Source organism: Mandrillus leucophaeus, unplaced genomic scaffold, assembly GCF_000951045.1.
Source record: "Mandrillus leucophaeus isolate KB7577 unplaced genomic scaffold, Mleu.le_1.0 Scaffold58, whole genome shotgun sequence".
NCBI classification, from domain to species: domain Eukaryota; kingdom Metazoa; phylum Chordata; class Mammalia; order Primates; family Cercopithecidae; genus Mandrillus; species Mandrillus leucophaeus.
This window is the reverse complement of record NW_012106252.1, coordinates 88,521-99,585: the sequence shown is the minus strand read 5'-3', so window position 1 is coordinate 99,585 and position 11,065 is coordinate 88,521. Positions and strand designations below refer to the sequence as shown.

Below are 11,065 nucleotides of genomic sequence, written 5' to 3'. Positions count from 1 at the left end.
TTTCCTTGGGAATTTTTTTTTTCCATCTTAATTTATCAGGCATTAGAAACCAGAAGTGGCTTCTGTACAGATCTTGGTTTCCATAGCTTTCAGAGCTTCTGTGGGCTTGGGGATGATCCCGTCGGCAGGCTTCTCACTTTAGCAGCTGCAGAAGGCCCTGAGACAGCCCCACAGTCCTTTGCCTCCAGGAAAGACCTCCTGCCACCTAGAACCCTAGGAACAATCCTAGACTTTCTACCTAATGTGTACTAGCTTATTCCAGAGTCATATAGCCTAACAGCTGGGAAGAGCCTCCTAAGTTGAGTTTCTCTTGCTAATATACACTGTAATTTTATTTTATATGACTTTTTTTTTTTTTTTTGAGATGCAGTCTTGCTCTGTCTCCCAGGCTGGAGTGCAGTGGCGTGATCTCAGCTCACTGCAAGCTCCGCTTCCTGGGTTCACGCCATTCTCCTGCCTCAGCCTCCCCAGCAGCTGGGACTACAGGTGCATGCTGCCACGCCCGGCTAATTTTTAGTATTTGGTTTTATATGACTTTCAAGAGAAGATGGCAAACATCTGCTTACCTGTGTGTCTGTGTTACCTTGGATTCACCCTCTATTCCCTCATCTAGGACGTGCAATAATGTTTTAAATACACACACACACACACACACACACACACACACACGCCCTCTGGAATTAACCAGTGTCAACTGCTGCAGCACTGCAGAGAAAAACACTCTATAGTCATAAACTTCCTATTATCTTCCAGTGCATATCTCCGTTCAACTGGAGTCGTTAGTTGACTCTCTCCTAGACATAGCCCAGACAGCATAATGAGGGCATTTCCATCTGTGGCCTAATGAACAGGGACTCCTAGGCTAGTTATTTCCAGGTCTGCCACCACCTCACTGAGTGACCTTTGACAAGGCCCTGGACCTGTTTTAGCACCTATAAAGTGCGGTTAGCAATTTTATCCTAGTGAAGTGGGAGAGATAATGGCTGGGCTAATGCTTTGAACCTGCAAAGAAATCATCATGAACACCATAATTATTTCCCCAGTTATTGCAGCAGCAGTCTCTCTGTCTGCCTTGAATGTCCATCATGGAGAAGACCTTGCTGATAGATAGGGGAAAATGTTATTCTGTCTGGGTGGACATTGGTCTAATTAAGTACAAAAGGGTAGCCTTCATGATAGGCAAAAGAGAATCAAAGAGGCCAGGTGTGGTAGCTCATGCCTGTAATCCCAGCACTTTGGGAGGCTGAGGTGGGTGGATCACCTGAGGTCAGGAGTTCAAGACTAGCCTGGTCAATATGGTGAAACCCTGTCTCTACTAAAAATACAAAAATTAGCTGGCGTGGTGGCGGGCGCCTGTAATCCCAGCCACTCAGAAGGTTGAGACAGGGAGAATTGCTTGAACCCTGGAGGCAGAGGTTGCAGTGAGATCGCACCATTGCACTCCAGCCTGGGCAACAAGAGCAAAACTCTGTCTCAAAAAAAAAAAAAAAAAAAAAAGAAAATCCTTAGGTGTGGGTTTAGAAGAAGCCATTCTTGGACACTTAGATCCCTTATATTGTTTTTGGAGTAAGTCAGGATCATAGAAAAATGGGCAAAAGGCATTAAAGATAATTAGCATTCCAGAACACGGCTAGTTTTCCAAAGGTCTTGAGAGTGGAACCAGTAGTTGGATAAGCCCTTCAATGCACTGAGTCCATTCATTCATCCTTTACTTCATTCATTCAGGAAAAACTCATTGGGTGCCTAACAAAGTATCTGCTAGTTACAGAACTGGGTTATACCAAAGATAAAATAATTATGGTCATAAGAGATTATGAGGACCTTCTAGTCAAATAGAGAGGATAAAATATGCACACAAATAACTTCGATTGAATAAAGTGTCACAAATAAAGCAAAACTTCTGAAGTATTCTAACTGGGGAGAGATTCTGGCCTGGAAAACCCAGGGAAGGCTCTGTAGGGGTGAGGGGGCAGGATTGGGGCCTGTGGAGATGGCAGATCAGGATTTGTCTAGTAGAACATAGAGTATGAGCAAACTTTATGGGTTCCTATATTTGGTGGCCAGGGTGCCTGAAAAGGAGCAGCGGGTAAGGAATTGGAAAGGTTGGGTTTGGGCTTGGGATGGAAGGTCTAGGGAGATTGGGTAGGGACAAAGGGTCAGAGATATGTATTCTGGACTCTCTTGTCTTTTCTCATCTCTCTGGATCAGGTGCTCCTTCCTTCAATTCTAGCAGCTGGAGGCTCTCACCTGGGCCTGTGGAATCTCCAGCTTTCGTTTTCAACTGGCTAAATCTTACTCAAGGCCCAAGGCCCAGTTGAGATGCCTCCACCAGAAGTCTCCCACAACAGGCAGAGCCTGGCCCCACCACATGGCCCCAAAAGAACTTTTACACCAGAATTCTGCAAGTTTTCTTTGGCTTTCTTTTCTTGCCTCACTCATTGGATAGTAACCAATTTGAAGGTCAGAAATGGAGTTTTTCACCCTGTTTTCCATAGCTACCCACATACACGCACACACACACGCATGCCCATACAGAATACCACAGAACCAGGCACAAAGTGTCCCCTCAATCATTAACCTTATTGTTATTCACCGCCTCCCAGGACTGGTTCCCAGTGCAATGCACTGGAAAGAGCACAGGGCTTCAGTCTCACACAAATCTTTGTTTGAATCTGGGTTCTGCCCCTTCCTTTTGTTGTGTGACCTTGGGTAAGTTGCTTGACCTCTCAAAGCTTCATTTTCCTCATTTGTATGTGGGGAATAGTGCGTGGCACTTAGGAGTGTGGCAAATGATAGTCATTAATGATTATTGTTGTTGCTGCTGAGAGCCAGCAAGATCAGATGGTCTATAGGATCCAGGGCTGGGTTTTCATTTTCCTTCCCTTTTAACTCAGTTGTCTTCTTCTCCCATCTGCCTGCTCTGTGTCTTTTCTGTTACCATCCACGGGTCGGCCTGCATCTCCCTCCAGGCTGGCTTTCTCTTCGCTCCTCAGAGAGCTCAGCTGTTGCTGACTCTCACAGGGTATGGGTGTCTGTGCCTTGCGCACCATCAGTCAATAAAGATAAATTACAAAATCATTTGTTTTATTTGTTCTTGTTACCTTGAGGGCTGTCTGAAATTGCCTTTCTTTTGAAAGCCACATTTGCATATCTATGCTGGAGTCAAAGGCTGCAGCTATGGTTTCAATACAATTTAAATATTAATAAAACCTCCTAAACCTTTAGCTGTTTTTTAAAAAAGCAGTCTTGCCCTTCTGCTCCTAGATTGCTAATATAATTTAATCTTTGTCCTTTGCATTGTACAGCAGTCCCCCCTTATCTGTGGGGGATATGTTCCAAGACGACAAGTGGATGCCTGAACCCTCAGATAGTACCAAACCCTGTATATATGATGTTTTTCCCTATACATACATACCTATGATAAAATTTAATTTATAAATTGGGCACAGTAAGAGATTAACAACAATAACTAATAAAATAGAACAAGTCAAACAATACTCAGAATGGTGTACAATTTAAAACGTATGACTTGTTTCTGGAATTTTCCTTTTAATATTTTTGGACCATGGTTGACCATAAGTAACTGAAATCAAAACCATGGATAAGTGGGGGGACTACTGTCTTTGCTTAAAGGGCCTTTTTGAAGTTAACTGAAGTCAGCTGTTGCAACCTTGTAGCGAACCACTTACCAGCCCACAAACCTTATTTATCCTTAACAAGCCCAAGATTCACTACAGACAAAATAATAGACCACAGGTAACATTTATATACCAATTAGCAGCCCCTTACACTAAGCCATTTGTTCTCAAACTTGAGCCTGTTGCAGAATCACAGGTTGCTGGCCCCACCTAAGTCTGGGATTCACTGAGTCTGGGAATTTGCATATCTAACAAATTCCTAGGTGATGGTGTTGCCCCCTCACACTCCTATCAGGGGATCATGCTTTGAGAACCTTGCACTGAACTGTAATGTTAAGCTGTCACATATCATTTTGAGGTTTTTTTTTTTTTTTTGAGATGGAGTCTTGCTCTGTCGTCCAGGCTGGAGTGCAGTGGCTGGATCTCAGCTCACTGCAAGCTCTGCCTCCTGGATTCACGCCATTCTCCTGCCTCAGCCTCCGGAGTAGCTGGGACTACAGGTGCCCGCCACCTCGCCTGGCTAATTTTTTTTTGTATTTTTAGTAGAGACGGGGTTTCACCGTGTTAGCCAGGATGGTCTCGATCTCCTGACCTCGTGATCTGCCCGTCTCGGCCTCCCAAAGTGCTGGGATTACAGGCTTGAGCCACCGCGCCCGGCCCATTTTGAGTTCTTGAAACCATGTCTCCACAGCTCATATTCCCCAGCCACCAGAGTCGGGGGGATGTCTCTCTAGATCTCGATTCCTTCTAGTCCTTCAACAATTGCTTACATTCTCCTGATCCTCCAGACATTCAGGATCAGCTCCCTCTACACCTCCCCAGTCCCTGCTCTCCATAGGAGCTGTTTCTAGTTTTCCTTAATTTTCTATTTGGCCAGATTAGTTTCTTTAATTTTCTCCTTGTTACAGGCACAGTTACTGGGTGTTCAAGGGAACCATGCATCACTATAGTGGAGGGGGCTGCCGGCTCAGCCATTTTCCAGCAGTCTTTGATAAGTGAGCCCCCACATTCCCTGGGTAGCTGGCCCCATTCTCTGGGGCTTCTTTGCATAAATCTGCAGCTCCCCCTCATCCTGCCATTCTCTGTGTGCCGTCTGCCTCTGGGGCTGACCTTATCTGCTCCTCGCAGCCTTCAGAGGACACATTCTGGGCAGCTTGGCTCCTTCCGCTCCAACTACCCCAACACTGATTCCTTTCTTTTTCTCCTGCATGTTTTTGAGGCAATACTTTGTTGATGATTCTGGTTGCATTTTTTAGGAGGGACATAATCTGCCAGAGCTCTTCTCTAGGCCCCCTCCCTGTGCCTGCATGATAATCCTTTCTCCTTCCTTTCCAGCTTCTTTGTAGAAGTTTGTTTTGTAAAATGAGATAAAGGCAGTACAGGAACCAGTTCCCAAGTGCTGCTGTGCCCAGAGAGGGCTAGAGATTGTGGGGTGGAAAAGTGGGAGGACATCTTAAAGTCAGAGGTCAAAGGAACGTGGATTAACTCTCCTCAGGTAGGGCTATTTTTTTTTTTTTTTTTTGGTGAGACAGAGATTTACTCTTGTTACAAAGGCTGGAGTGCAATGGCACGATCTCGGCTCACCGCATCCTCCGCCTCCCAGCTCAAGAGATTCTCCTGCCTCAGCGTCCCAAGTAGCTGGCATTACAGGCAAGTGTCACCATGCTCGGCTAATTTTGTATTTTTAGTAGAGACGGGGTTTCACCGTATTGCCCAGGCTGATCTCGAACTCCTGAACTCAGGTGATCCGCCCGCCTTGGCCTCCCAAAGTGCTGGGATTACAGGCGTGAGCCACTGCACCGGGCCCCTTAGGTAGACTCTTAACCTGGGCCAGGCATCATGAGGCCAGGGCCTGAACTTGACTTTTGGGAAAGGTTATGCAGAACTTGAAACAGATGGGGTGTATATTTGTTGGGAGACCTTAGAGACAATTACAGAAAACTTTAATGTATTTTAGTCATCTTTGCTTTCACTCACTATTCCTGAAAACGCAGGCTGTACTAGATGGATACTGCTTTTCCTATTAATCCAACAGTGATGGGGTCAGAAGGCTGAGGCCTGGCTTAGCCTCAAGGCCCAGTAGCACTTCTGCTTGCTTCCTGCCTGACTTTACTGCTAACACGGAGACTCATCAACTCGCTGGCAGGTAGACAGGGAGCTGGCATGGGCCCTAGGGAAGTCAAGCTGTAGGTGAGGATGAACTGGAAGGCTTTGACAACTAAGATACAGTCATAAGCTGGAAGGCCAGAGAGAAGTGGAAATAGTAGCCATGATCCACTACTGTAAGACCCTTTGCCTGACATGGGGCTGCTTTTACTATCTCCTACCATGGCCCAAAAAGGAAGTGAGTGCGAGTTCCCCTCAAAATCTAGTTCTCTCCCCAAATTCCCTTAAGGCTTGAACCTTCTGTCCCAGGGTCCAGTGACAGAGGCAGATGGAAAGCTGATGATGGGAACAGAAAGGTGGCTTTGGATCTTCATGTAGTCATTTATTAGCTGTGCAAATCTGAGTAAAATCTTACAAACAAGGAACTTGAGATTCAACTCCCATTTTTCCAATGAGGTAACAAATACCTACCTGCTTCATAGGGCTATGATGAAGACTGATATAAAATGTAATATTGGCAGTTAGCTCCATTTTCTCTATCCTCCTTCACTGTCTCCAGCAAATACAGCAGGACTGAATTGTGTGATGACTTCATTCTCTTTGCTCAAAAAGGATTCCAATCTCTGAGCAGTGTGAGGACCAGGAAATAATGATAGAGAGTGTCATCTGTGGATTAAGCATGTTAAATACAAGTGGTAGGCAGAATTCTAAAGATGTCTTCCCTTGATTGCTGTCTTCTGGGTATTCAATCCAACACTAACCTAGGTACTGCTGTGAAGGGACTTTGCAGCTATGGCTAAGGCTATGGACTTTAAGATATGAAGATCACTTTGGATTACCAGGTGGGTGCAATCTAATCACTTGAGCCCTTAGAAACAGAGACATGTCTCTGGCAGGAGTTAGAAAGATGGAGCAGTCAGCAAGATTCAGTGTGAGAAAAACTTGACCACCCATTGCTGGTTTTGAAGGTGGAGGCAGACGGACTAGAAGCCTAGGAATGTGGGGAACCTCAAGAAGCTGAGAATGATGCCCAGCCGACAGCCGGTGGGAAACAGGGATCTTAGTTCTAAAACTGCAAGGACTTATTCCCAGAGCCTCTAGAAGGGGACACGCCCTGCAAACACCTTTATTTTGGCCTCATGAAACCTGAAACAAAGAAACAGTTGAGCCACCTCAGACTTCTGACCTTGCAACAATTTGTTTTGGTAGCAACAGGAAATACAAAAGGTATTTAAGCTGCCTCAATAAATCCTAAGAGGTTGATACTATCATTACCCCCATTTTACAGAGGAGGAGACTGAAGCACAGTGAAAAGGCTCTGAAACAAGTCAGTTGGTCTAAGTCTCAAGAACAGTCATTCATGGTGGAAGTGTTTACTACCAAGTTTATTTGCAGTGTTAACAGCACAATATTTACAACACGTATTTTGTACAATCAAGTCTTCACTGCCCTTGCACACGGGGGGGGGCGGCTAGGGAAGACCTAGTCCTTCCAACAGCTATAAACAGTTCTGGATAATGAGTTTATGAAAAACACTTTTTCTTCCTTCGGCAAGCAAAATTATTTATGAAGCTGTGTGGTTCAGCAATAGGGAGCAAAGGGAAAAAAATTACCTCAAAGAAAGCAACAGCTTCCTTCCTGGTGGGATCTGTCATTTTATAGACATGAAATATTTATGCCAGAGGTCTTATATTTTAAGAGGAATGGGTTATATACCAGAGCTACAACAATAAACATTTTACTTATTACTAATGAGGAATTAGAACACTGTCTTTGGAAACCGGTTCTTGAAAATCTTCTGCTGTTTTAGAACACATTCTTTAGAAATCTAGCAAATATACCTCAGACTTTTAGAAATCTCTTCTAGTTTCATTTTCCTTTCTTTTTTTTTGGAGCCACAGTCTCACTGTGTCACTCAGGCTGGAGTGCTGTGGTATGATTTTGGCTCATTGTAACCACTCCACCTCCCGGGCTCAAGCGATTCTCCTGCTTCAGCCACCTGAGTAGCTGGGATTACAGGTGTCCACCACCATGCCTGGCTAATTTTTGTATTTTTGGTAGAGATGGGGTTTCACCATGTTGGCCAGGCTGGTTTCGAACTCCTGACCTCCAGTGATCCACTTGCCTCACCCTCCCAAGGTGCAGGGATTACAGGCGTGAGCCACCATGCCCAGCCTTCAAGTTTCATTTTCATTTCTAATACCTGCCTCAGAATTTCCTCCCCGGTGTTCCACTCCAACATTTGAGAACTGCCCAAGGACTATTCTGATTTTAAGTCACATAATCGATCCCAAGCATTCTCCTTCTATTGAAGGGTCTGACTCTCTGCCTTTGTGAACACAGGGTTTTAGAGAAGCAAATTTAGGGAAACCAGCTGTTCTCTTGAGGCCAAGCCGCTCCGTGCTTCCAGCCCTAAGCCAACAGCCCAAATAGAAAGAATAGGGCTGATAAATAATGAATCAGCATCTTGCTCAATTGGTGGCGTTTAAATGGTCTAAAATCTTCTCAGGTGAAAAATTACCAAAATTTTGTGCTCATGGCAGATTTCAAAGGGAGACTTGAAGCAGAAAATCTTTAAGGGACCCTTGCATAGCCAGAAGTCCTTTTCAGGCTGATGCACATAAAATATTTAGTAGCCAGGACAGTGGAAGGACTGAAGAGTGAGAGGAGCTCCCAGGGCCTGGAAAGGCCACTTCGTAAGCTCATTCTTGGGGTCCTGTGGCTCTGTACCTGTGGCTGGCTGCAATCAGTAGTGGCTGTGGGGGATCTGGGGTATCAGGTAGGTGTCCAGCTCCTGGCACTGGTAGAGTGCTACACTGTCCAACACCCACTCTCGGGTCACCACAGGTGCCTCACACATCTGCCCAATTGCTAGAGACAGAGAACACAAGCACAGATTAGTGTCAATTCATTCTCCTGGACCAGGTTCTAATCAATAGACTCCAGGGTCCTGGTTGCATTAATTCTTAGGATTAATGAGGTAGAAGCCAATTATTATTATTCTTTTTTGAGACGGAGTCTTGCTCTGTCGCCCAGGCTGGAGTGCAATGGCGCAATCTTGGCTCATTCAACCTCCACCTCCCGGGTTCAAGCAATTCTCCTGCCTCAGTCTCCCAAGTAACTGGGACTACAAGCGTGTGCCACCATGCCTGGCTAATTTTTTTTTAGTATTTTTAGTAGAGATGGGGTTTCACCATGTTGGCCAGGCTGGTCTCAAACTCCTGACCTCAGGTGATCCACCTGCCTTGGCCTCCCAAAGTATTGGGATTACAGGCGTGAGCCACTACGCCTGGCCTTTTTTTTTTTTTTTTTGAGACAGTCTTGCTCCTGTTGCTCAGCCTGGAGTGCAATGGCACGATTTCAACTCACTGTAACCTCCACCTCCAGGTTCAAGTGATTCTCCTGCCTCAGCCTCCCAAGTAGCAGGGATTACAGGTGCCTGCCACCACGCCAGGATAATTATATTTTTCTTTCTTTTTTTTTTTTGAGATGGAGTCTCGCTCTGTCACTCAGGCTGGATTGTGATGGTGCAATCTCAGCTCACTGCAACCTCCACCTCCCGGGTTCAAGCAATTCTCCTGCCTCAGTCTCCCAAGTAACTGGGACTACAAGCGTGTGCCACCATGCCTGGCTAATTTTTTTTTAGTATTTTTAGTAGAGATGGGGTTTCACCATGTTGGCCAGGCTGGTCTCAAACTCCTGATGTCAGGTGATCCTGACACAGAAGAATCACTTGAACCCAGGAGGCGGAGGTTGCAGTGAGCCAAGACTGGGCCACTGTACACCAGCCTGCTGGGTGACACAGTGAGACTCCACCTCAAAAAAAAAAAAAAAAAAAAAAAAAAAGCAATGCTTCAGGACATAAGGCCTTGCTCTGAAGAGGCCCAAGGAGTGACTGCTGGTGAAAGCCCACAGCCTCTGGCAACTGTATTAACATGAACTTCAATCTGTTAAAGGAAAGCCACCAGGAAAACAGCACTGTAATTTAACAATATGGAAAAATGTATGTGATATCTTAAGGAAAAAAGCAAAACAGTGTAATTATGATCACATTTTATAAAATACACACGTGTATATATATGCACATATGCCTGGTGGAATTTTATGGTGATCATCTCCAAGTAGTGGAATTACTGGGATTATTTTATTGTTTTTGTGTAAATTTATACTTTCTTTTTTCTTTTTGAGACACGGTCTCGCTGTGTCGCCCAGGCTGGAGTGCAGTGGTATGATCGTGGCTCACTGTAGCATCGACCTCCTGAGCTCAAGTGATCCTCCCACCTCAGCTTCCCAAGTAGGTGCGACTACAGGCATCTGCCACCAGACCCAGCTACTTTTTAAATTTGTTGTACAGATGAAGTCTCCTTATGTTGCCCAGGCTGGTCTCGAACTCCTGCACTCCCACCTTGGCCTCCATCTTGGCCTCCCAAAGTGCTGGAATTATAGGCATGAACCACCATCCCCGGCCTTGATTTATATTTTTGTGATCTACATTCATATCTTACTCCCACCCTATGGAAACAGTTCATGTCTTACTTTTACAATATAAAACAAACAACAATAAAAACGTCAAAAAGACATTTTAGCCATTCATTCAACAAATATTCAAAATGTGCTAAGAACTGTGCTATTCAAGCACCAGGTAATGAGTGGTAAACCAAACCCATGCAAAAGGACCCCATATAGCACAGGTACATGCAGGCACCTTACCATGGAAGCCATTGTCCTCTGTCCAGGCATCTGGCTGCACAACCACAATTGGGTGGAAACCCTGGATCCCCAGGAAGGAAAGAGCATTGAGAGTGTGAGAGCAGGACTATTGGAACTGTCACGTCATCATTTTTTTTTTTTTTGGAGACAGGGTCTTGCTCCATCACCCAGGCTGGAGTGCAGTGGTATGATCTCAGCTCACTGCAACCTCTGCCTCCTGGGCTCAAGCAATCCTTCCACTTCAGCCTCCCAAGTAGCTGAAACTACAGATACATACCACCACCCCTGGCTAATTTTTTTGTATTTTTGGTACAGACAAGGTTTCGCCATGTTGCCCAGGCTGGTCTCAAACTCCTGGGCTCAACTTCCTCACTAGGATTACAGGCATGAGCCACCGCACCTGGCCTCAGCTAATTTTTAATAATTTTTTTGTAGACATGAAGTCCTACTGTATTTCCCAGGCTGGTCTTGAGCTCCCAGGCTCAAGCGATTCTCCCACCTCGGCCTCCCAAAGTGTTGTGATTACAGGTGTGAGGCACTAGGCCCAGTCCATCATTTTTTCATTTTTTCTTTTTTTTTTTTTTTGAGACGGAGTCTCGCTCTGTCACCTG

General features: G+C 45.3%; 1 protein-coding gene across 1 annotated transcript in view; it reads right to left on the bottom strand.

The window, feature by feature from the left end:
- Positions 1–7,108: 7,108 nt before the first annotated feature.
- The window catches only part of BRCA1 (breast cancer 1, early onset), a gene marked incomplete at its 5' end in the record, with an annotated part of 91,230 nt that continues 87,273 nt past the window's right edge, over positions 7,109–11,065 (bottom strand). Inside the window, 2 exons of the mRNA XM_011999017.1 lie at positions 7,109–8,615; positions 10,455–10,515. Of these exons, the coding sequence (XP_011854407.1) occupies positions 8,491–8,615; positions 10,455–10,515 (186 nt within the window). The remainder of the gene's footprint in view (positions 8,616–10,454; positions 10,516–11,065) is intronic.